The 23,676-nt window shown below is 35.2% G+C and overlaps 1 protein-coding gene across 3 annotated transcripts; it reads right to left on the bottom strand.

The window, feature by feature from the left end:
* Positions 1-247: 247 nt before the first annotated feature.
* aln (divergent protein kinase domain 1C) lies at positions 248-21,919 on the bottom strand. Of its 3 annotated transcripts, none has more exons than XM_011137401.3 (4): positions 21,824-21,919; positions 2,191-2,351; positions 1,327-2,014; positions 248-634 (listed from the first exon to the last, which is right to left on the bottom strand). In XM_011137401.3, the coding sequence occupies exons 1-4, from the start codon at positions 21,902-21,904 to the stop codon at positions 407-409; spliced, it is 1,158 nt and encodes a 385-aa protein (XP_011135703.1). In that variant the 5' UTR covers positions 21,905-21,919; the 3' UTR covers positions 248-406. The 3 variants fall into 3 exon arrangements, with proteins under 3 accessions (XP_011135703.1, XP_011135704.1, XP_011135702.1); XM_011137402.3 differs by lacking the exon at positions 21,824-21,919 and adding an exon at positions 20,278-20,417 and having other exon boundaries at positions 249-634; XM_011137400.3 differs by lacking the exon at positions 21,824-21,919 and adding an exon at positions 20,580-20,986 and having other exon boundaries at positions 250-634.
* Between the last annotated feature and the right edge of the window lie 1,757 nt (positions 21,920-23,676).

Genomic DNA, 23,676 nt, shown 5'->3' with positions numbered 1-23,676 from the left:
AAGAAAAAGACAACTGGCGTTGTACAGAATGTATTTAGAACCGAAAACGCAGTTCTTATTAGAATTATGTTAATAGAATTGGTCAACAGTGTCATAATTGAAGTAAATTTTCTTGGTTCAATATTATTCAAAATTCCTGGATTCATACTATTAAAATTAATATTCGATTTATTAAAATAATATATAATGTAATAATTTTAATAATATTGACGCTATTAATTTCAATAATATCGAATTAAAAATATTCACTCCAGTACTGTTGATCAATTATATTGATATAATAGTAATTTTTTTCTATATAATTGCGAATTCACGGAATTCTTATCATTATTGTTAAATACACATTTCGAATCACAATCCCTAATTTCGTTTCCTTCATCGATGTCACTGTTTTTTCTCTTTTCTTTTATACTAACGCTGAGTATTCTTGTTCCATTTCACTTAGCATGTTGTAAAGTCGCTTTTTTACATTCTCTGATGCGGCTGCGCGTGGTAAATTTGTGTCGCTGTGCGGATTAGCACATTGTCTCAGCAGCACGGCCAGACTGCAGGTGGTGTGTTCCGACATGAGCAATCCAGGAATAATCATCGCTCCCGAGAGCGTCCAGCCAAGGAAAATCTTCTCGCAAACGATCTACAAGTGTAAGATTTATATCGTTTCATTTATGTTCTTTTCTAAACGAAAATTTGTATTGAAACTGCTATTTCCTCTCCCTTTCTTTTCTTTTCCATCGTGATCATCTTAATTTGACATTAGAAGAGAGAAAGTATATTTTAAAAATTCTTGTAAAATATATTGAAAGAAGATATGTTTACAAAATGATACTGGTAATTAATTTAGGAGATCTATAAGATAGTTTGAACACTTTCTTTTTGCTCTAACAATTGATAAATAACCACGTAAAATTAACGTCGTAAAATTATAAGAGAGAGAGAGAGAAAGAGAGAGAGAGAGAGAGAGAGAGAGAGATGTTGCGTGTTATGTTAATTTTATAGTTAATTATTGTTTTGCTCAATTGTGTGATTGAAAGTGTCATTTAATGGATATATTTTTTTATTTCGTTATATATTACAAAAATTTTAGGCATATATTTACTCGTTTCTGATGTTATTAATCAAGAAATTCGCGGTAAGGAATCAGGAAATTTTTCTTTTTTTAGATTTGTGTTTTTAGATATTCAATCATTAAAAATTAATATTAGCTAATAAAAGCCGTACGTGGGAATGTTGGTAACGAATAATTTCCGTTTTTCTTTTCCCTTTTCCCTGTTCGTTTTCTTTGCAGAACTGTTAAAAATCCGAAACGGGAGAATGTTAATCATTCACCTGAAAATTATCGTTGAGAACTGGTGTTTCACAGCGTTTGTTTTTCGAGCATACCGAACGGCAATCGAAGTAATCACAGTCCTCATGTTTCTCGCAGCTTTTGCCGTCGGCAACGATACGGCCAATTACGGTCCTTGGGAAGACCGCATCCAGGTCCAGAAACTTCAGCCTCTGTCCGCCTAACGGCAAACCGAAATGATTGATTTTCACGTCGCAGAGATAAAACGGCTCGGGCATGCTGGTCTCCAGATCCTCGAGCAGGTCGAGAATCATTACGGCAAGCTTCAGCCGTTTGGCCCACTCGGGCTTTGAGTCGGGTAACGCCAATACCGTCGTTGGGGTCTCGATTGGCCTGACGTATTCTACCGCGTAAAAGGTGCCGCACGTGCCGATCAGTTGCGGGAATACATCTCTATCCTCGTACAGAATCATCATCAGGTACTCATTCTCTTGTAGCAACGGCCAGAGATTCTCCATTTCTAGGCGACGTCGCATGAGATCAGTCTCCATCCGGTGGGTACGTAGCCGGGCGAGTCGCTCCAGTTGGTGTCGCGGTAGCGTCATGTTTAGCTTACTGACAATTAAGTCTTTAATCATATTAGCGAAGTCCTCCTCGGATGGCAAGTACCGTAGACCGGTTGCGTCCGTCCAGTAAAGAGATTCGAATTGTTCCGAAGCTGTCTTAGTTCTGGGTGGCAGAATAGATTGGTTATATATATTTATGCTGTTAGTGTGTCCCGCGATTGCGTTCAGAAGTCGATTATCTTTAACGCGAAAACGAAAACGATAAAAACGCGCGGGCGTGTACGACTTCCGGGTAAAATCCCATTATATTACAATATAAAAAGAGATATAGAAATATACCTTGAAGCCTTGAAAACAAGCCGTGTCGCTTCCCAGTGTGCTGAGAAGACCGCCTCTTTGCCTGCGTGAAGTGTTTCGCATGCGAGTGAGTGTATTCCCTTTTCAGTGCACAGTGGCTCGCAGAGAATTCCCATGGCGGTACCATCTCGATGCATACTGCACTAAAATTAAAAATTAAGATCGAATACTGCGAATAGTAAGCAATGGAGTCGCGAAATTCACAAGTCGAATCGGAAATGTTTTGTGAAAAAGAGAAGTGGGGGCAGAATTGAAATGTTCTTTCATATGTGTGTTATCTATATATGTGCGTGTGTATATATGTGTAGGACGATATATTTATATATAATCGATAAATTCATATACTGCGTGTCTAAGACTACTCGTACACTCCTTTTCTTTCAAAAACTAAGCATTTTGGAGATAAAAGTCAAAAATTGTATGGTTTCCAGGGGGACATAAAACAACTATATCGGTTTGTTTACGATGGCGCCATTTTCGAAATATTCACTGATTATTAGTTTTCTTAAATGGAAACCTGAATTTTTTATTATATTATCTTTTTCTACCAATTAATTTCAACAACTTTTGTCTGAAACATTTTTTTATTTACCTAATATTTTTTGAGATATTTTAGGAAAACTTGGTCACTTTTGCAATATTTAACTTACGATATTTCGCTATTTGTCGGAAGAAAAAATAGTACTAGAATTTTATATTCTATTTGGTCTCAAGAATATATTGTTACAGTAGCTCCCTGACTTTTGTTAATTTGATGATTTTGAAATTTACACAGGTCGATAACTTAACAAAAGTTGGGGCACTATAGCAATATACTTTTGAGACTAAATATAGTAAAAAAATATAATATCATTTTCTCTTCCGACAAATAGCGAGATATCGTAAATTAAGTCTTGAAAAGTTACCAAATTTTTTTTAAATATCTCAAAAAATATTAGGCAAATAAAAAAATATTTTAAACAAAAGTTGTTCAAATTAATTGGTAGAAAAAGATGATATAATAAAAAATTTGGGTTTTCCTTTAAGAAAAATAATGATTGATGAATATCTCGAAAGTGGCACCATCTCTAAACAAAATGATATGGTCTCTCGTTTTATGTCCCTCTTGAAACCATATAACTTTTGTTTGAAACGTTTTTTAGTATCTTTCATATTTTTCAAGATATTTGTCTGTCAAAATTAAAATGGGACACGCTGTATATATATAATTTGATATCATACTTTATACATGTATTAAATATAGAAGTACACACACAGACATATATACATACATACACACGTACGCATATACACACATATAAAGAGTTTTCTACGTTAATCAATCTTATGAATTTCTTCCAAAATTACTAATGATAAAAAGACGCTTCAAATGAAAGTGGAACAATTTAAAGAATATCTAATGCTGTTAGATTTTTTCTTATGAATTTATATAAAAAGTAAGATTTAAGTTAAATTCAACAAACAAAATGAAAAGGAAAATAATTGTGTGTCGTAATATTCAGTCAAATATCCTACCAGAGATCGAAGAATCATATAAAGAGCAGGTTAGGATATATATTCACCCGCAAAAAAACGGGCCGCTAAATTTTAGCATAATTTCCTGCATATATTTTAATAGCGATAACTCTGCTAAAAATCATCGTATTGAGATAAAACAAGGCTCAAATTAAAGCTTGAACATTTCTTGTCAACAACCAAAAACCTAAAAATGAATTATAATAAATGTTTTACAAAATAGCGGATGTTAAAGATAGCCTTCGATTAATGGGAAAAAAAATTAGTTTTTTAATTGTTACACTATTCAGGGGAACCGGTCCTCTGGCACAAAAATGTATGAGGTTTAAAGCTCATTTACTTCCTAACAAATCCATATTTTAATATTTATAATATTTTAATATTTATAATATTTTAATATTTATAATATTTTAATATATTTTTCTACAACCTTTTTATAAGTTATTGCATTTTGAAGAAAATGTTATGAATCTGATATGAATTCTATCGAGCGTTTATGGGCTGCATGCTGAAACAAAGAATAAGAAAACATAATACTCAAACGTTAGCAGCACTTCGCAACGTTTTGTAAGAAGAATGGAATAATGTAAAACAAGAAGAAATAAATTTGATTTACTGTACCCCAACGAACAGAAGAATTGTTAAATACGAGAGGGGGTAATACGCATTATTAAACTTAAATACACACATAACACATCGATCAATAAGTCCCGGGACTAACTACTAAAACAACATTTGTTTGCCAAAATTCTTCTTTATTCATCAATATAGTCTCCTTCAAGAGCGATACATTCATTCCAACGCTTTCTTAACTTTTCTATGCCAGCCGTGGAACGATCTTTGGTTTCAAAGTAGGCGTTAGTTTCGGCAATCACTTCTTCATTGAAGCCAAATCTCTTTCTCTGGAACATCTTTTTTTTGAGGTCTGCGAACAGCCAATAATCGCTGGGGCCAAATCTGGAGAATACGGTGGGTGCGGAAGCAATTCGAAGTTCAACTCATGCAATTTGGCCATCGCTATCATCGACTTGTGACATGGTGTAGCGTCACTAAACCACTGTAACTCAATGACACAATGTCGGAATGTCATGAAAATTTGACACGTAACTTCTAAAGGTTGTTACTAACTGAGAATGATATGGATTTGTTATTAGAGACGCCATTTGTTGGTTAGTCCCGGGACTTATTGATCGATGTGTTACACACACACACACACACACACACACACACACACACACACACACACACACACCACACACACACACACACACACAACACACACCACACACAACACACACACACACACACACACCACACACACACACACACACACACCACACACACACACACACACACACACACACACACACACACACACACACACACACACACACACACACACACACACACACACACACACACACACACACAACACACACACACACACACACACACACACACACACACACACCACACACACCCACACACACACACACACACACACACACACACACACACACACACACACACACACACACACACACACACACACACACACACACACACACACACACACACACACACACAAACACACACACACACACACACACACACCACACACACACACACACACACACACACACACACACACACACACACACACACACACACACACACACACACACACACACACACACAACACACACACACACACACACACACACACACCACACACACACACACACACACACACACACACACACACACACACACACACACACCACACACACACACACAACACACACACACACACACCACACACACACACACACACACACACACACACACACACACACACACACACACACACACCACACACACACACACACACACACACCACACAACACACACACACACACACACACACACACACACACACACACACACACACACCACACACACACACACACACACACACACACACACACACACACACACACACACACACACACACACACACACACACACACACACACACACACACACACACACACACACACACACCACACACACACACACACACACCACACACACCACACACACACACACACACACACACACACACACACACACACACACACACACACACACACACACACACATATACGGGATCAGATTCCTGCCACTTCCACGCCGTTGATCTTGATGACATTAAGAGCAGGACATACACATACATGTACAGGTACACGCACGCACTCATACGATATTTAAATCCGATCATCTATCACTACGTGGAACATCTTGATCGAGTTATATGTTAATTTCCTTTTTAAAAAGTTTTCCAAGTTTCCAATTTTTATTCTGAATCGCAGGCTTTACCAGGAAAGGTTTTGTAATATTTTGTAACATTTTCTTTGTCATAGAAGAATGATTAAAATATGGATTTGTTAGAAAATAAATGAGCTTTAAACCTCATACATTTTTGTATCAGAGGATCGGTTCCCCTGCCAGTGCAAGAATTAAAAAACTAATTTTATTTACTATTAATCGAAGGCTATCTTTAACATCTGCCATTTCTGTAAAATATTTATTATAATTCATCTTTAGGTTATTGGTTTTTAACAAGAAATGTCCAAGCTTTAATTTAATCTTCGTTTCATCTCAATAGGATGATTTTTGGCTGAGTTATCGCTATTAAAATATATGTAGAAAACTGTGCTAAAAATTTAGAGGCGCGTTTTTTTTGCGAGTGAGTGTATTGAAGTCCGTGGACGCACATTCAAATATAAACAAGAAACTTTTATTTTTAAATTCTTTTATATCCGTGATCTTGACTGACTATGATTGTTGGATTCATCTTGAGATAGGGTACAATCGTAGGTGTGTAAAAGTTATATTTAAAAAAGTGGAGGTGATCTTCATATTTTTCTAGTATTTCCGTCTAAAAATAAACAATGTGACTAAAATACGTTTTCTCTCTTCGAAATTGTTCCATTTTTATTTGGAATATTTCATTGTCATTAATGGTTTCGAAGAAAATTGACAGGATTAAAATGGGACATTTTGTATATGTTAGATGTAATACTAATTATTAAGAGTATTATATGTATATATATATATATATATATATACAGTATGGTATATATGGTATATATACAGGGTGTCCCATTTTATTTTTGCAGTCAAATATCTCGAAAAATATAAAAGATATAGAAAAACGTTTCATACAAAGGTTATTGGATTTTGAGGGGAACATATGATGGTAACTTTGACCTTGACCTAAACGTGAAATTTGAAGGTTATTTGAAGATCAATTAAAAAAGTTTAAATAGAAACCCCTATTACTAATTGCATATTCATGTAACTTATCTCAAGAGCTTTCCAAGACACTGTAATTAAAAATTTTTTTGTTAAATACATCTCGAGTTATGAGGCTTGAAAGTTATAGTACTGCCGGCATTAAGATTACTCAAGGTATACCATGCGGAAGTTGCCCGGTCGGATTTATCTCTTTTGTGTGTGTGTATACGTATGTGAGTGTGTGTGTGTTTGTATCACAGCAGAGATAAGAACCCAACGGTTCGTCACTCCCGTAGTATTTACTGACTCCAAACCTCTCTGCTATGTGCGTGCGCGCGCGTATGTGTATGCATGTGTGTGTGTGTGTATGTGTCAACGAAGATAAAAGACAGCAGACTCTTTGCTATGCTGAGATGAAAACGTGAGAGAGAAACGATGCAGCGCTATAAATTTTCAGTTTAACAGATGCTCAACATTGGCACCGTTAAACTTCGTAACATAATCTAATTCTTCGACGAAAATATTCTTCCAACAACAGTAAGATATTACATGAATTTGTTATTGTACAAAGCGACCGACGCAAAATGAAATACTGCGGGAGTGACGAACCGTGGGATCTTTATCCCACCTTAGTTGTGTGTATGTGTTACCTACACATACACACACACACACACGCACGCGTGCGCGCGTGCACACACACACACAAAAGAGGTGTAAATCCGATTGGGCAGCCTCCGCGTGGTACACCTTGGGTAATGCTAATGTCGGCGATACTATAACTTTTAAGCCTCATAACTCGAGATGTATTTAACAAAAATTTTTTTAATTATAATGTCTTGTAAAGCTCTAGAGATAAGTTACATGAATATGCAATTAGTAATAGGGGTTTCTATTTAAACTTTTTTAATTGATCTCCAAATAACCTTCAAATTTCACTTTTAGGTCAAGATCAAAGTCACCATCAAATCTACTTCAAAATCCTACAACTTTTATATGAAATATATCTTTTATATTTTCAAGATATTTGACTGTCAAAAACAAAATAGGACACCCTGTATGTAAGAATTGGTATTATAGTTACTATTATTATGAATGATATTAAACAATGTAGAATGTATACATACATATATATATAATAAATTATATATTATTATATAATTATATTATTATTATTATTATTATTATTATTATTATTATTATTATTACACAAGTACTGTAAAAATACGAATATATAATATAATAAAATTTTATTATACATATTTCAGTTAAGTGTTAAATCATATAGTTCCATCTTGAGTCTTGTTTCGGAAGAAGCAAAGAGATTCGGTTCTCTAAATATGACAAATACAGAATGTTTCGTAATCGATGGTGCAATAGGTGAATTGTTGTGCAATGGGCAATTTGTTGTGTAAAAATTAGTCGAAAATTAAATATGTTATTAAACTGAGATATTTTTACATGGAATTTAATTCTATTCTTGTACGTTCTTATTTGCATTTTAGTGGTTCAAACAACATTTTAAAAACATTTTGATAAAATTGATTATGAATAGATATACGTTCAAACTCATGGAATATATAAGAAAATATGAAAAACAAAAGTTTCAAAATATTACATACATATCCATAATTTTACATTTTAATCTTTTAAAAATATATGAGAATTAAGAATATACTGAAGAATTACATTTTTGAAAAATTTAAACATAGTCATATAAAGAGAATTAAATATATAAACCTTTTGTATAAAGCATTCTTTTATGTATTTCATAACTTCAAAGATAAAAAATGTCCTGTGTGTGCTTATGTAGATAAGTAAAATGGAACAATAATAGTCAAACGTTTGTTTACGATCGATTTTATCGGAATTTCTTTGAGAAGTTGTTTCTTTAAGAGCTATTGCTTTGAGAAACAAACTCTAAATATTTGAGAAAAAAAGAATATAAAAAATAGAAAATAAAAAATATATCCTATTTTGTTGACCGCTTTATAATATATTTAAGATATACCACAAGTAAGATATACCAATATAGGATGTTCAAAAAGTCCCGGACTGGTAAAATATCTCGAAAACCAGACATTTATATAAAAAAAAAATGTTTTATATAATTATATGATTATATAGTTTCAAGGGGGACATAAAACAACTCTTTAAGTTTATTTACAAATGACACCACTTTCGAAATATTCATTACTTTTCTTAGATGAAAACCTCAATTTTTTATTATATCATCGTTTTTTACCAATTAATTTTAATAACTTTTGTCTGAAACATTTTTTTATTTGCCTCATATTTTTTGAGATATTTGAAGAAAACTTGATAACTATTTCAATGTATAACTTACGATATCTCGTTAACTCTTCGTCGTAAGAAAAAACAATACTAAACTTTTTTACTCTGTTTGGTCTCAACAATATATTGTTACAGTAGCTCCCTGACCTTTGTTAATTTGATGATTTTGAAATTTCCAAAAGCCGATAAGTTAACAAAAGTTGGAGCACTATAGCAATATATTTTTGAGATTAGATTTAGTAAAAAAATCTAATACCATTTTCTCTTCCGACAAATAGTTAGCTAGATATTGTAAGCTAAATCTTGAAAAAGATTTAGCTTACGATATCTCTAGAATCTCTAGAATCTCTAGAAATGGTATTAGACTAGCTAAAAGACAGAGTAAAAAAGTTTAGTATTGTTTTTTCTTACGACGAAGAGTTAACGAGATATCGTAAGTTATACCAAATTTTCTTTAAATATCTCAGGAAATATTAGGCAAATAAAAAAGTTTTTCAGACAAAAGTTGTTCAAATTATTCGATAGAAAAAAATGATATAATAAAAAATAGAGGTTTCCATTTAAGAAAAGTAATGATCAGTGAGTATGTCGAAAGTGCAGTCATCTATAAACAAAAATAATGTAGTTGTTTTATATTATACTTAAAATCATATAACTTTTGTCCAAGTTTTTTTTTCTAAAATGCTTGGTTTTTGAGATATTTTTACCGATCGCAGACTTTTTGGATATCCTGTATATAGAGTGAGTGATATTTCTGTTTCCATATTAGTTATGCAGCAATTTTTATGAAATAACATTTATACAGTTGTTATGTTTGCCTACACAGGATATGACTTCGATTATATACGATTTTGTAATCTGTTAGGTTCAATAAAATACAAAATATATTTGGAAATTAATTAATTTTTCATGTAAAATATTGCTGAAAGTAGTTTCCTCTTTTTTCCTGAATGCACTGTCACTTGTGTTCATTGTTTTGGATGAGTGCCCCGTTCCAATAGATGTCATTAACAGACGACACCTATTGGAATCGAGAAGATTGCACGGTAGCGCCATTGACTGTTAAGTGTACATATTGTACATTATTGGAAAAGTGACCTATTTAGTTTTCGTTTGTCATTTGCGCAAGACTGTATTTTGATCGAATTTACGTTGTAAAAAAATATGTTGAAAATGAGCGAAGAAAAGGTACATTTATGACATGCTTTATGAGTTTCGGAAGGATGTAGCAGTTGGAATCATCGTAAAAGACACTCTAGATGTTTATCAGAATCGTGCACCATCAATTCGAACTATTAAGAAATAGTTTGCGAAATTTAGACGTGGTGATTTCTATCTTGACAATCAGTTACACTCTGGCAGTCCTTCTCACATAAATAATGATATTGTGCATAATTTAGTGTAAAATAATTCACGAATTTTCGAATCAATAGAAAAATTGCTGAGAAACTCAATATTGACAGATCGATTGCATTTCGGCATTTAAAAAAAGATTGGGTACTCTTTGAAACTCGATATATGGATGCTACATTTGCTAACCGAAGGGAACAAACTGAATTGAGCTCTGTAGCTAGTTTCTTTGCTTAGCTAACTAAATAAAAAGTTGTTTTTGGATCGACTGATGACGTGATCAAAAATGATTCCTGTACAACAATGTTCAATACAAACAAGTAAATGAGCGCACAGAACCCATAATAAAAGCCAATTTGTATCCTGAGAAGGTGATATTTTCCATTTAGTGGAATTGCAAAAGAATAATTTATTTTGAACTGCTCTCCGTTGACCAAACAATCAATTATGATAAGTATTGTCAGCAATTAGATAATTTAAAGACAGCAATCTAGGAGAATCGTCCAATTCTGAGCAATAGTGAGGGAGTCGTTTTTCACCACAACGATACTAAACAACACACTACAAAACAGACCTTGCGCAAACTAAAAAACTGAAATGAAATGCCATATCGCACCCACTGTATTCTCCTAATATCGTTTCATTAGAGTCACTTTCAATCATTGCAAGAAGATATGAGTGGGAAAAAATTCGCATCTTTAGAAGCCGTTAATAAAAATTAATTAATTGTAATTAATAAAAAATTTTACATGTCATATTATTGTTTGAGTTTTAATAAGAAATCGGACACGAATTTTTGCACTGATGCAATATATCACTGAATAATAATTCAAATAAACAATTAAATAAACATTATAGAACTGACAAAAATCAAATCTTTTCAATGTCGTAGTGTTTGTAAAAAACAAACATACATATTTAGCATATTTATCAAATGCCCAAAATTGACTTCTTTAAAACTAAGATATATATACGTAAGTATTGTAACGAATTTACTTTATTTTATTTTACGTAATATATAAAAATTCTATTTCTCATGAATATCTCATGGCATTCGTATTTGTCATATAGAATGGCAAAATAGAAATATAAAAGTAATTATTAGAATTTACTCTCAAAATACGTAATATGTTACTTAAACTATGATGAAAAGTATATAGTAAAATGTGAAACTATATAGTAAATTCGTTGTTGCATTAGTATTAGGTGTACAACTTTGCTTCCGCCGTTTTCCTATAGATGGCTTTAGCGGTAAGTAGTGGTCAGAATAAATAGATCATAGATGTCATGCAATAAACTTGGGCATCTGTCAACATAACCCCACAGAAACATTAGTCGATTTGTATCTGCATCATAAAGTTATTCTCGATTGAAAATGTTAGTTTACGAGCCAAATTCTCGTCATTTGCGGGAAGTTTTAATTTTCTGTTTCAATATGAAGAAATCTGCGGCTGAGGCTCATCGAATGCTCTCAAATACTTATGGTGAGGTCGCTATTAGTCAAAGAACGTGTCCTGAGTGGTTTCAACGCTTCAAGAACGGTGATTTTCACGTCGAAGACCGGCATAGCGGTGGAAGAGAGAAGGTTTTCGAAGATGCAGAATTGGAGGCATTACTTAATGAAGACTCGTGTCAAAGTCAAGAAGAATTGGCACGATCATTGGGAGTGACTTAACAAGCAATTTCAAAACGCCTCAAAGACATGGGAATGATTCAGAAGCAAGGAAATTGGGTGCCGTACGAGTTGAAACCGAGAGATGTTGAACGGCGTTTGTTTGTTTGTGAACAGTTGCTTGAAAGGTAAAGACGGAAAGGATTTCTGCATCGCATTGTGACTGGGGACGAAAAATGGGTTCATTACGATAACCCCAAGCGCAGAAAATCATGGGCGTATCCCGGCCATGCTTCCACGTCGACAGCACCACCGAATATTCACGGCTCCAAGGTCATACTCTGTATTTGGTGGGACCAGCTCGGCGTAGTGTATTATGAGCTGTTAAAACCGACTGAAACAATCACAGGCGATCCTTATCGAATGCAATTGAGCCGAGCGTTGAAAGACAAACGGCCGCAATACAACGAGAGACACGATAAAGTGATTTTGTAGCATGACAATGCTCGACCCCATGTTGGGAAAGTGGTCAAGATATACTTGGAAACATTGAAATGGGAAGTCCTACCCCACCCGTCGTATTCTCCAGACGTTGCTCCCTCTGACTATCACTTGTTTCGATCAATGGCACATGGCCTGGTTGACCAGCACTTCCGGTCTTATGAAGAAGTAAGAAATTGGATTGATTCGTGGATCGCTTCAAAAGATGACCAGTTTTTTCAACACGGGATTTGTACGCTGCCCGAAAGATGGGAGAAAGTAGTGACCAGCGATGGACAATACTTTGAATCATAAATGTATAACTAGTTTTTTACAATAAAGCCTCGAATTTCGGAAAAAAACGGCGGAAGCAAAGTTGTATACCTAATATGAAAGAAATTATATCATTGCCTGATATTTGTGTTTACAAATTTAATAATTAATTCAATGCAATTGAATTTTGCACTAAATTTATGCACAATCTTATCATTTATGTGAGAAGATTGTCCAGTGTGGCTGATCGTCAAGGTGGAAATCACCACATCTAAATTTCGCAAACAGTTCCACATTTCTTAACAGTTCGAATTGCTAGTGCACGATTCTGATAGATACCTTGAATATCTTTTACGGTGATTCCAACTGTTACATCTTTGCGAAACTTATAAAGCATAAATATACCTTTTCCATCATAAATGTACCTTTTCTTCGTTCATTTTCAACATTTTTTTCCACAACGTAAATTTAATCAAAACATACAAGTCTCGTTCAAATGACAAAGAAAAACTAAATGTGTCACTTTTCCAACAATACGTACACTTAACAATAGTGCTATCATATAACTTTCCCAATGACATCTATTGGAATCGGGCACGAACTTTTGCATTCATCCAAAAAATACAACATATCTTAATATAATCAATATCATAATTTAATAAATTAGTTTTAAATAAATTATAAAGAAGATGCACAGAATACAACATAAAACTATTAACTTTCCCCCTTTTTAGCAGTGTCTAAAATTAAGTATATGAGATGAGATGCTTCTATCCTACATTTCAAACGTCGAAAATTATAAAAATAATTTTTTTAATAATTTTAATAATATGACTTAAATGATGTAATACATACTAACTTCGATATAATTTTGTGAAACATATTCATGCTTTTAGTATTTCGGCAAATTGTTTTGATTGCCTTGATTGATCAGTTTTTGGATCGTGACTTTTCGGAACGTTGTCCTACTTCTTAAATTATGAGATTTTATTTTTTCGGGATTATGCATGTCTACTAAGAACGCTTCTTTACATGTGTGTTATAATTAAAGAAATGTCTCGGTGCGTACAACACTTTTAATATTATTATCTTTCCGCAATGAAATAATCAATTGTAACCGTCAACAGTGCGCGTGTGTGTGTGTGCGCGCGCGTGTGTATGTGTATGGCTTATTAGTCTATTTCTCTTATTAGTGCGTGTATTGTCCTTAAAACAGAAATATATCACAAATTAAAAAAATGGGATAATTTCCTGAAAATCATAATAGCGAAATCCGTATATCGAACAATCTCTCAAAATGCAATGGCATCGAAATATTGGAATTGTTTCGTGGTACAGTCAGATGCATTTGTATTTATTTATTTGAATACAGTAAAAGTGGATAGATACACTTATATTAACCCATTAACGTCCAAAAGTCCTAAAATATTGGCCTTACTTTGCAACTGTATTTTATGTAGAGAAACATATTATATAAGATTGGAATAGCATATCCTTATGTTTTCGGGGTCATTCTACAAGATTCCGGCATCAGTTTAGATTTACAATAAAATCCAATATGGCAAAATTTTTAGAAAAAAGTCGTGAAAAATCGACAATTTTATTTTTTATAAGATTGATTTCGTATCAAAAACGTTACTTTGATACAGATACAAGTGTCACATCTTGTCTCAAAAATGTTGAACTTTCAAGATATACACTGGTGAAAATGTAAATTCAAGATGGTTGCCTCAAAATGGCGGTTTGAGCGAAAAAAACTTAAAAAATAATGTATATTTAGAATAACTTCGCAAAATCCTAGTATTTAGCATCAATTTAAAGTATTCAGGGTACTGATTTTAGGATATTTGCTGACAACTAATTCATGTTAGAGAATGTCAAAATGGCAGATCCAAGATGGCGACTAAAAGGCACGAATAATTTGCTCATTTATTTAATAACTTTTCTCAAAATTTTACGTAGTCGATTCCAATTTTTTCCCGTCCGTTGTACTTATCGCGATGTTTTTTATGTTTTTTATAAAGTTTGTAAGTTTATAATTACTCACCTTGTATATGTGCATGTGTACGTCTCGAAAATAATTCATGAATATGAAAATAATAGAAGAAAATTCATGAAAATCTAGAAATTTTCACGATTATTCGTGCCTTTTAGTCGCCATCGTGGATCTGCCATTTTGACATTCTCTAACATGAATTAGTTGTCAGCAAATATCCTAAAATCAGTACCCTGAATACTTTAAATTGATGCTAAATACTAGGATTTTGCGAAGTTATTCTAAATATACATTATTTTTTAAGTTTTCGCTCAAACCGCCATTTTGAGGTAACCATCTTGAATTTACATTTTCACCAGTGTATATCTTGAAAGTTCAACATTTTTGAGGCAAGATGTGACACTTGTATCTGTATCAAAGTAACGTTTTTGATACGAAATCAATCTTATAAAAAATAAAATTGTCGATTTTTCACGACTTTTTTCCAAAAATTCTGCCATATTGGATTTTATTGTGAATCTAAACGAATTTTGATGCCGGAATCTTGTAGAACGACCCCGAAAACATAAGGAATGCTATTCCAACCTTATATAATATGTTTCTCTACATAAAATACAGTTGCAAAGTATGGCTAATATTTTAGGACTTTTGGGTGTTAATGGGTTAATGTATGTATTGTTTCCGATATGATAGTTTTTTCTCGGAAATATTGTATATTTTGGAAAAAGTGTATTTCAAGATATTATCGCGGATTTCGATGCTATAACTTTTTTAAAAATTGTCTCAGTTTTCAAATCTGGAGATATTAATTTCTTGAGACCATGCGTGTCCACCGTCTCTGATTTAATTTTACATTCTCAACTTATTCTCACGTAACAAATCATCTTTTCTCTGGTCGTAGTATCTGTTACGAATCTCTGTACTCTTAAATATTCGTTTCAACAGACAGTTTCTTTTTGTCACGCGCCACCCGGGTTGCGAATTGAGAGCAATGAAAGAGAATTACTCTGCGCGCGTGGGTGTCGTTATATATATACAGGGCGTCCAAAAAAACCCGGACTGGTAAAATATCTCGAAAACAAGACATTTCAGAAAAAAATGTTTCAAGAATTGTATGGTCTCAAGGGGAACATAAAACAACTACATCAGTTTGTTTACAGATGGCGCCACTTTCGAGATATTCACTGAATATTACTTTTCTTAAATGCAAATCCAAACTCTTTATTATATTATTTTTTTCTACAAATTAATTTGAACAACTTTTGTCTGAAATATTTTTCTATTTATCTAATATTTTTTAAGATATTTAAAAAAAATTTGGTAACTTTTTCAATATTTATCTTTCGATATCTCGCTAACTATTTGTCGAAAGAAAAAGTGGTATTAGACTTTTTTACTCTATTTGGTCTCAAAAATATATTGTTATAATAGTGCCTTGACTTTTGTTAACTTATTGACCTTTGAGAATTTCAAAATCATTAAATTTACATTTTTTTTCTGAAATGTCTTGTTTTCGAGATATTTTACCGGTCCGAGACTTTTTGGACATCATGTATGTACGTACACAGTGTGCTCTCATATTCGTGCGGACTACACGTTACTTGCTCTCTTAACGCGTGTGTTAGTGGAACGTGCTATGTATACAATATTGTACATACACATGAGCTCGCTATATATGATGATATTTTTAGTCAGTCCAATGACGCTGTCGGGAGGGGACTCGTGACTTCGTGGTTCTCGTATATACATATCACGTGTGCTTGCGTATTCTTCGCCGAGGCGACTTATCGAAAATGCTCTCGGAATGGAATGATTTATCTCGCGGCCGCGACGTTACGTTTCGCGAAGTGAAACCGTTTTAAACCTCGTATCTCTGAGAGATACGTTCGCGAAAGAAAGGAAGAAAAAAAGAAAGAAAAATAAACGTACGAGTAAAAAAGATATATCCTCACATCTCATTTCTTCATTTTTGGGATGATCCCTCACGAAATGGAAAGCTATTGATGAAAGATCAAGCGTAATGCAAATACGTTCTTTGTGCACGCCGCTTAATAAAGAATAATTATGAAGGTCGTTCCCCTGGAAGCTTTTGATCGAATAAATATTTTTACACAATGAAGCTTAGAAAAACGTCACATATAATATTTCGTCCTACGATAGCCTCGCGTGTGTCAGTCGAGTGTTGCGTAAGCGAATTTCTTTTTAATTATACGTTGCAGCGGTACTGTTAGAATATAATAGCCGGCGACAGACTCGAATCGCATAAGACTTCATCGATGTCACTTCCGATCAGGTTGTAGCACGGATTGAAATTCATTTGAAACTATTTATTGCAAGACATCACGGGAATTTGGCATTTCTCAGCAAAACAGAACGCGAATTTCTTGATTCAGCATAACCAGAATCTGTATCCAGGTCATGATCGATCCTGGCGAAATTAAGAAAATTTTAAAGGGATCGATAGTCACGGAGCATTATTCGGATTACTGGCACGCGTTCTCGCGTTATTAACGTAGTTGTCGAGATTCACTGGTAAACTCTATGTCAATAAAGAAAAGAGTTCTTATCATAGAAGTTTCTCTCTGTGACTCTGTTCTCGAGACTTAAGCTGAAATCGTCAAAACTTCCAACTTCTCGATGGTCGAAAATATGTCGTTACAAGTGACGGGTTTAGTGTCAAATTACAATTGTTGAAGCCTGTATGATATAAACAGTAGCGGTTTTCAATAAAAACTGAGAAAAGCATTTGGTATTTGTAATTACATAATCGCGTAGTGAAAGAATTATAATTAGCAGAACCATTTTTATAATAAGTGTGATTCTAATATCAATAATATTAACTTTATATATGTAATCAGATAAAAAGAATAAAGAGGATCTTCAAGAACCTATATATGGGTTTTATAGTGTAATTAAATCAAATGAAACACGTTAGTGTATTTAATTTCTCACAAGGTCAAGAAATTAATTTTATTCTTATTATTGTTTAGATGATTATGATTTATATGTCCTATTTTTTCTTTAGCGGTGAATCTAATATGGAGATAAACACTTCGATCTGTCATGATATCAAGTATCGCCGGTGTCAAAACATGTCAAAGCAAGGAGATAACGTTCCGAAGATACATCGCTAATAACACACATATACCACATTTCGAACATAACTTGAATGAAGTAGTTGCAGACATACAGATATATTTGTCTGAAAATAATTTAATGATTTGATATCTGTATTATATATTTATATTAACATTTTCATGCTGCTGATTTTTAGTAAAAAAAAAGTTACTTTTTCTTAGCTTTATAGGAAATCAAATATCAACGTATTTCACTTGATTTCATTTGATTTTGTTTGATCTTATCACACTATAAGATCCACATATAGGCTTTAAAGCTTTTTAAAAGTTTTCAAACTTTCGGTTAAATATCACTTGATTGCACTTGATTTTCTTTGATATTATCATACTGTAAGATCCATGTATAGGCTTTTAAAAGCCTTTAAACTTTTGGTTGAATAGTCTCTAAGTAAGACACAGAATAGTCCCTAAGTAAACTTTATACACTTTATACACATATATATAAAGGGTGTCTGGGATCTTTTGAAAACGAAAAATTGTGAAGATTAATCAGGTCAAACTGAGAAGAAAAGTCAAATATTTTGCAAAAATTGCAATAATTACTAAATTGTTAACGATTGATAATAAATACATCTAGAGGCTCTTTTAATTGATAACTTGGAAATTTGCGTACTTCTTTGCAAAATGGTTAAGGACTTTTTTGTTCAGAATGACCTAATCTACAATTATATGACAGCTATTATGTCTAGCAGTAGATATGAATATACTGAACTTTAAACCCTGAATCTTAAATCTGTCGCTAGACACAATAGACGTCATATAATTGTAGATTAGGTCACTCTGAAGAAAAAAGTCCTTTATCATTTTGCAGATAAATACGCAAACTTTCCAATTATCAATTAAAAGAGCTTCTAGATGTAGTTATTTTCAATCGTTAATAATTATTGCAATTTTTGCAAAATAATACATGACTTTCCTTCTCAGTTTAACCTAATTAATCTTTACAATTTTTCGTTCCCAAAACACCCTGGATACCTCGTACATATATATATATATAACTACCATTATTAAATTAAAATAACAAGAAAATGAGAATGCTAGAAATAATAATACGAATTTTGTTGAGATTTACCATTTTTTTCCCTCAATGCAAATTCACTAAGTGTAAAAGTAGAGATGTGCGAATCAAGAATTTTTATGTCGAATCGAATCGAATGAAATCGAATCGAATTATTAAAAAATTTAACATAACTATTAAACGTGCAAATAATGATGGAAGATTTTAATATGAAAGGGAATATTAATATTGTAATATCATCTTAAAGTAATATATATATCTAAATATTTAAAGTAATTTATAATTAAGTTATTAATAATTAAGTTAAGTTAATTACAAGTTAAGGGTTCAAACATATAGGCCCAGATGGCCTGTTCTGTAGTTGATGCGCGCAAACGCTAAGTATTTGATTCGTATTCGAATCTTCGCGATTCGAAATTTTCGAATTATTCGGATTCGAATCATAGGGATTCGGATTCGAATAGTTCGCACATCTCTATGTAAAAGAAAATAGTGCCATTGAATTTGGTCGTTCGCGTCGCAACTTCCTATTTCGGATGTGGCAACGAGGAAGGGTGAAAACTTTCGAGTAATTGCAAATACAAATATCACATGCAAATGACATGGATGAGATCTGTTACGGTCGCAATTAGAGATGTGCGATTTATGATATGTCAGAAGCACTGCGATTTTTTCTTGAATCACAATATAATGTACAATTTGATTTTTATTGCACAAATTTTAAATTATATATGCCCTATTCAAGATTACACTTACAAACGCAAAAAGTCGCGTGTAATTTAAAATCACATATGATTGGAAATCGAGTTAGTGATATGGAATCGCGCTTGATTAAAAATAATATTTACGTGAATAATATTTATGTGAAATTGTGAGTGACTCAAAATCGTGTTTACGATACAAAATTGTGATTGTATATTACTTTCGTTACGATTCTTAAAATTGCATCGCGATGCAATTTCATGAATCGCACATCTCTGATCGCAGCATCCCTCCTTGTCATTTGGAAAGGTCACGTTAAAGTACGCGTGCGTCTGCTTTACTTTCGTTCTCTCTCTCTTCCCTTTCTCACTTTCACTCTCTCTCTCTTTTTCACCTTCTCTCGTCGACGTAAGATACACTCGCACACCATCCCGATACATCCCCTTCATGCGAACCCTTATCGCGGAACCGTGGAAACGTCGTGATCGCGCGTACCGCGCATCGTACGCTGATCGCCGTGATTAGTACGACGACAACGACGACGACGACGACGACGACGACGACGACGACGACGACGACGACGACGACGACGACGACGACGACGACGACGACGACGACGACGACGACGACGACGACGACGACGACGACGACGACGAAAACGTAAACGAGTGACTCGTCGTCTTCCAGCGGACTCACCACGGTGGATACGTGTCGCCAGGCCTCGAGGTTCGTGCACATAATACCCCAATGTAGAAGCAGGTAGATGACGAGGAACAGACTGGATAACAGGAGGACAGTCGCGAGTTTGTAGTTGTACATGAAACCTGGCAGCCGACGGACGTTCATGATCGCGTTGAGTTATGCTGATCATCAGGTTTCTCAGGGAAATCCAGGTAACGAAATATGCCTATTCTCTTTGCCGTTTTGGCGTTTTATCTACCGCTCGGCCTCGTCTTCCTCATCGTCTTCCAAGGCGACGACGTGCTTCATGTTGATGTGGCCGTCGCGCTCCCGTTGCTGCTCCGTTCTACTCTCAGCTTGTACAAGTTACAGCTGCCGTGGCCGGCGTCGCGTTGATCGCGAACGCTTGTAGCAATGCGGCATAATCTGCGGTACGCGCGAGAGCGAGGCAATGAGCGTCGCGACGCTGCGCCTCTCGCGGCGGATCTCCCGATTCCTCCGATTGTTCAGGACCGTATGTTAGCGGTGAATCTCCCCAGTAGGCCGTCGGCGCTCTTGCCGATGCGCATATATCAAGATTTCTATGCGCGCTCGTGGAACTTGGTGTTTTTCTAGCGCGGAACGCATTTCGCAGGAGCAAAACTACGAGATGAATCGACGAGAGAGATCCTTGATCAGGAATATACATGTTAGACATCCTGACTGTCGAACGATTACTATTTACTTGGCCGACGGTCAGCTGAAGCTCACGAGAATACAGAAATACATTTGTTCGTTTTGTGCGACGTACATCGCAAAAGAAAGAGAAAGAAAGAGGGAGAGAGAGAGAATCGCAATGGCGAAAAATAACTGAGTGTGACGCAAGGTGATTCTTAGCGGCGTGGAGTTAAATTGAATCACGCGATACGACGCAGCCGGTTAGCCGCGCCATGTTCATATCGAGGCTCATCGATATATCGGATGCTGGCTTTCGATTGCAACATGGCGCACGCTCGTTTGGCGCGCGTGCTCGTTTCATTCTTTGCTTTAATTTATTCCGTGGCTTCGCAAGAGCGAAGCAAATCAGGCGTTCGCCTGATGATCTTGTCTTTCGTTCTCTAGCGACGTTGCGTCGCGGCTTTCGCGTGGCGAAACGACCTGTCATCGTCGTTATCGGCGCCGTGCCGGTCAGCTTCCGGAATCGCGCGCGCGCTAGCGAGCATGCATGCGTGCGAACGAGCGAGCGAGCGAGCAAGAGAGAAAAAGAGACAGAGACGTACCTGCGTACCGCGACGCGCAGCTGCGACCTTCGACGCCCTTGTACCGCCGGCGACCGCTTCAGCGAGAGACGTAGCCGTCATTTTTATACGAGACGCACGGCCAAGTAGAAGTCCACGCGCGGCTGCTCCGTCGTCGCCGTCATCTCGCTCGGTGTCTCGCGGGAACAGAGGGGAAGTGCCGCGCTCTCGTTCGTGTCGGGATCGCCGTTGTCGAAATTGAGGGAACTAGAAGCGCACGCGGAAGTGTTCCAGCGACTTTACTTTACGAACGCGTGTGCGAGTGCGTTTCGGTAATCAACGTTTTCCGCTGAGCGGGAGAAGGAGTTAGACGAGGACGAGAACGCTTTTCGGGGTGTCGGTGAGTATATATGTTTGTAGCAGGGAAAGGGTTTGTTTTGAACGTCTATGCGTGCGCGCGTGTGTGAGCGCGCGCGCATGCGTGTGTATGTGTGTGTGTGAGAAAATAGATGATGTCACGTGAGAAGTTGGGGAATGTCACGTAGGGAAGCGTTGCTACGTTGCGTGAAGAAATCGCGAGTGTTATATAAAAGGCGGGCGAGTGAAAAGATATAAAGGTTGTATGTATAGTCCTTTACTGCTAGGGGTAAAATAAAGTTTCACTGTAGCGGAATTAGGTTTTTGTACAAGGAGATTAATTTTGCGCTTATAACGAAAAAAATTTATTTTTCCAGGATTATCGACTAATATTTTTAGTTACCTCGTACGATGTTTTGATTTCTTTCTATTTAATAACACATCTGCCTGATAATATTTTGATCCTTCTCTCTTTCGTAATAATATAATTTATCCATTCGTATAATATATATTTCTAATTCTGCAAGAAATGAGCTCTCTTCATGCCATATTATATAATTCTGAAGATTAAGAGAATAAAAATGTCGATATGGCAATACAGCTATTCTCGGTTTATTTGTTTTGTCAGCCATTAACCCTCCGTGCAGGAGGAGGGTTGGCGAGGCGGTCGAGGGTGAATTCAATGTACGGGATTTACGCAGATTGACGCAACGATATGATCTCGTAGCAAGTTTGCTACGTAAGCATTAAACCGCTCGTCCTGACGACTTGTTTGATTATATCTGCTTTATTCATCTGCTACGAGCGTATTGCAATTGCAGTGCGTCAATTATGATGTCGGTAATGAACGCATTTGTGCGATGACATCGACAGAAAACTCGCCGGGAGAAGCGTTTTGACAGAGATAATCTTTCCGTCTCTATTCACGATCACAAGAGTGCCCTACTTACTATTTTCATCTCTATTTGGAAGCGGGCTGATCCTTTCACAGCTGTCGCCTCGTCTTCGTATTTGCTAATGACAATTGCACGAAGATGAACTTTTTAAATTTCTTGGAGTGAGATTATAATGGAAAGGTAATGTGACAAATGGATCACTTAAATTTAAGTAATTTTTCACTCATGTAGAGAAGCGGGAAACGTTGAGTTTTATCCCTAGACAGTCATATTTTTCATTTTTAAATATTAGGACTATGCATTATACACGTATTAGAAGTTTTGATTATTTGAAGTTTCAAAGTTTTGAAGCATTATATTCCAATAATGAAATTTTGAAATATAAACAAGTGTAACTATTCAAATATTCGAATGATGTTAATTGTATAGAATTATGTTGCTTTTCCAATTAGTTTCATTGTAGTTCCATATTTTTGATAAAAAGCACGAAGACTCGAAGCTTCAAGGTCAAATTGTTCGAACCTTTCAACCACGCACACACATACGCACGCACACGCATGTACGCACGCACATACGCATGCACATATCAAATAGTAATACTTCCATTAAATAGTTCAATGAGTATTTTCATTCGAAATTGGA

This window comes from Harpegnathos saltator, unplaced genomic scaffold (genome assembly GCF_003227715.2).
Source record: "Harpegnathos saltator strain DR-91 unplaced genomic scaffold, Hsal_v8.6 scaffold0, whole genome shotgun sequence".
Lineage (NCBI taxonomy): Eukaryota > Metazoa > Arthropoda > Insecta > Hymenoptera > Formicidae > Harpegnathos > Harpegnathos saltator.
The sequence above is the reverse complement of the archived record's forward strand: the minus strand, read 5'-3'. Positions and strand labels throughout refer to the sequence as shown.

What these genes read in the sequence shown, in the direction of transcription:
- aln (XM_011137400.3), bottom strand. Translation starts at nt 20,729, where the DNA reads ATGAACGTCCGTCGGCTGCCAGGTTTCATGTACAACTACAAACTCGCG. An exon ending in CTTGTTTTCAAGGCTTCAAG is followed by an intron (nt 2,015 to 2,190) that starts GTATATTTCTAT and finishes TCTGCCACCCAG; the next exon opens with AACTAAGACAGCTTCGGAAC. An exon ending in TTCTCAACGATAATTTTCAG is followed by an intron (nt 635 to 1,326) that starts GTGAATGATTAA and finishes TTACACTTGTAG; the next exon opens with ATCGTTTGCGAGAAGATTTT.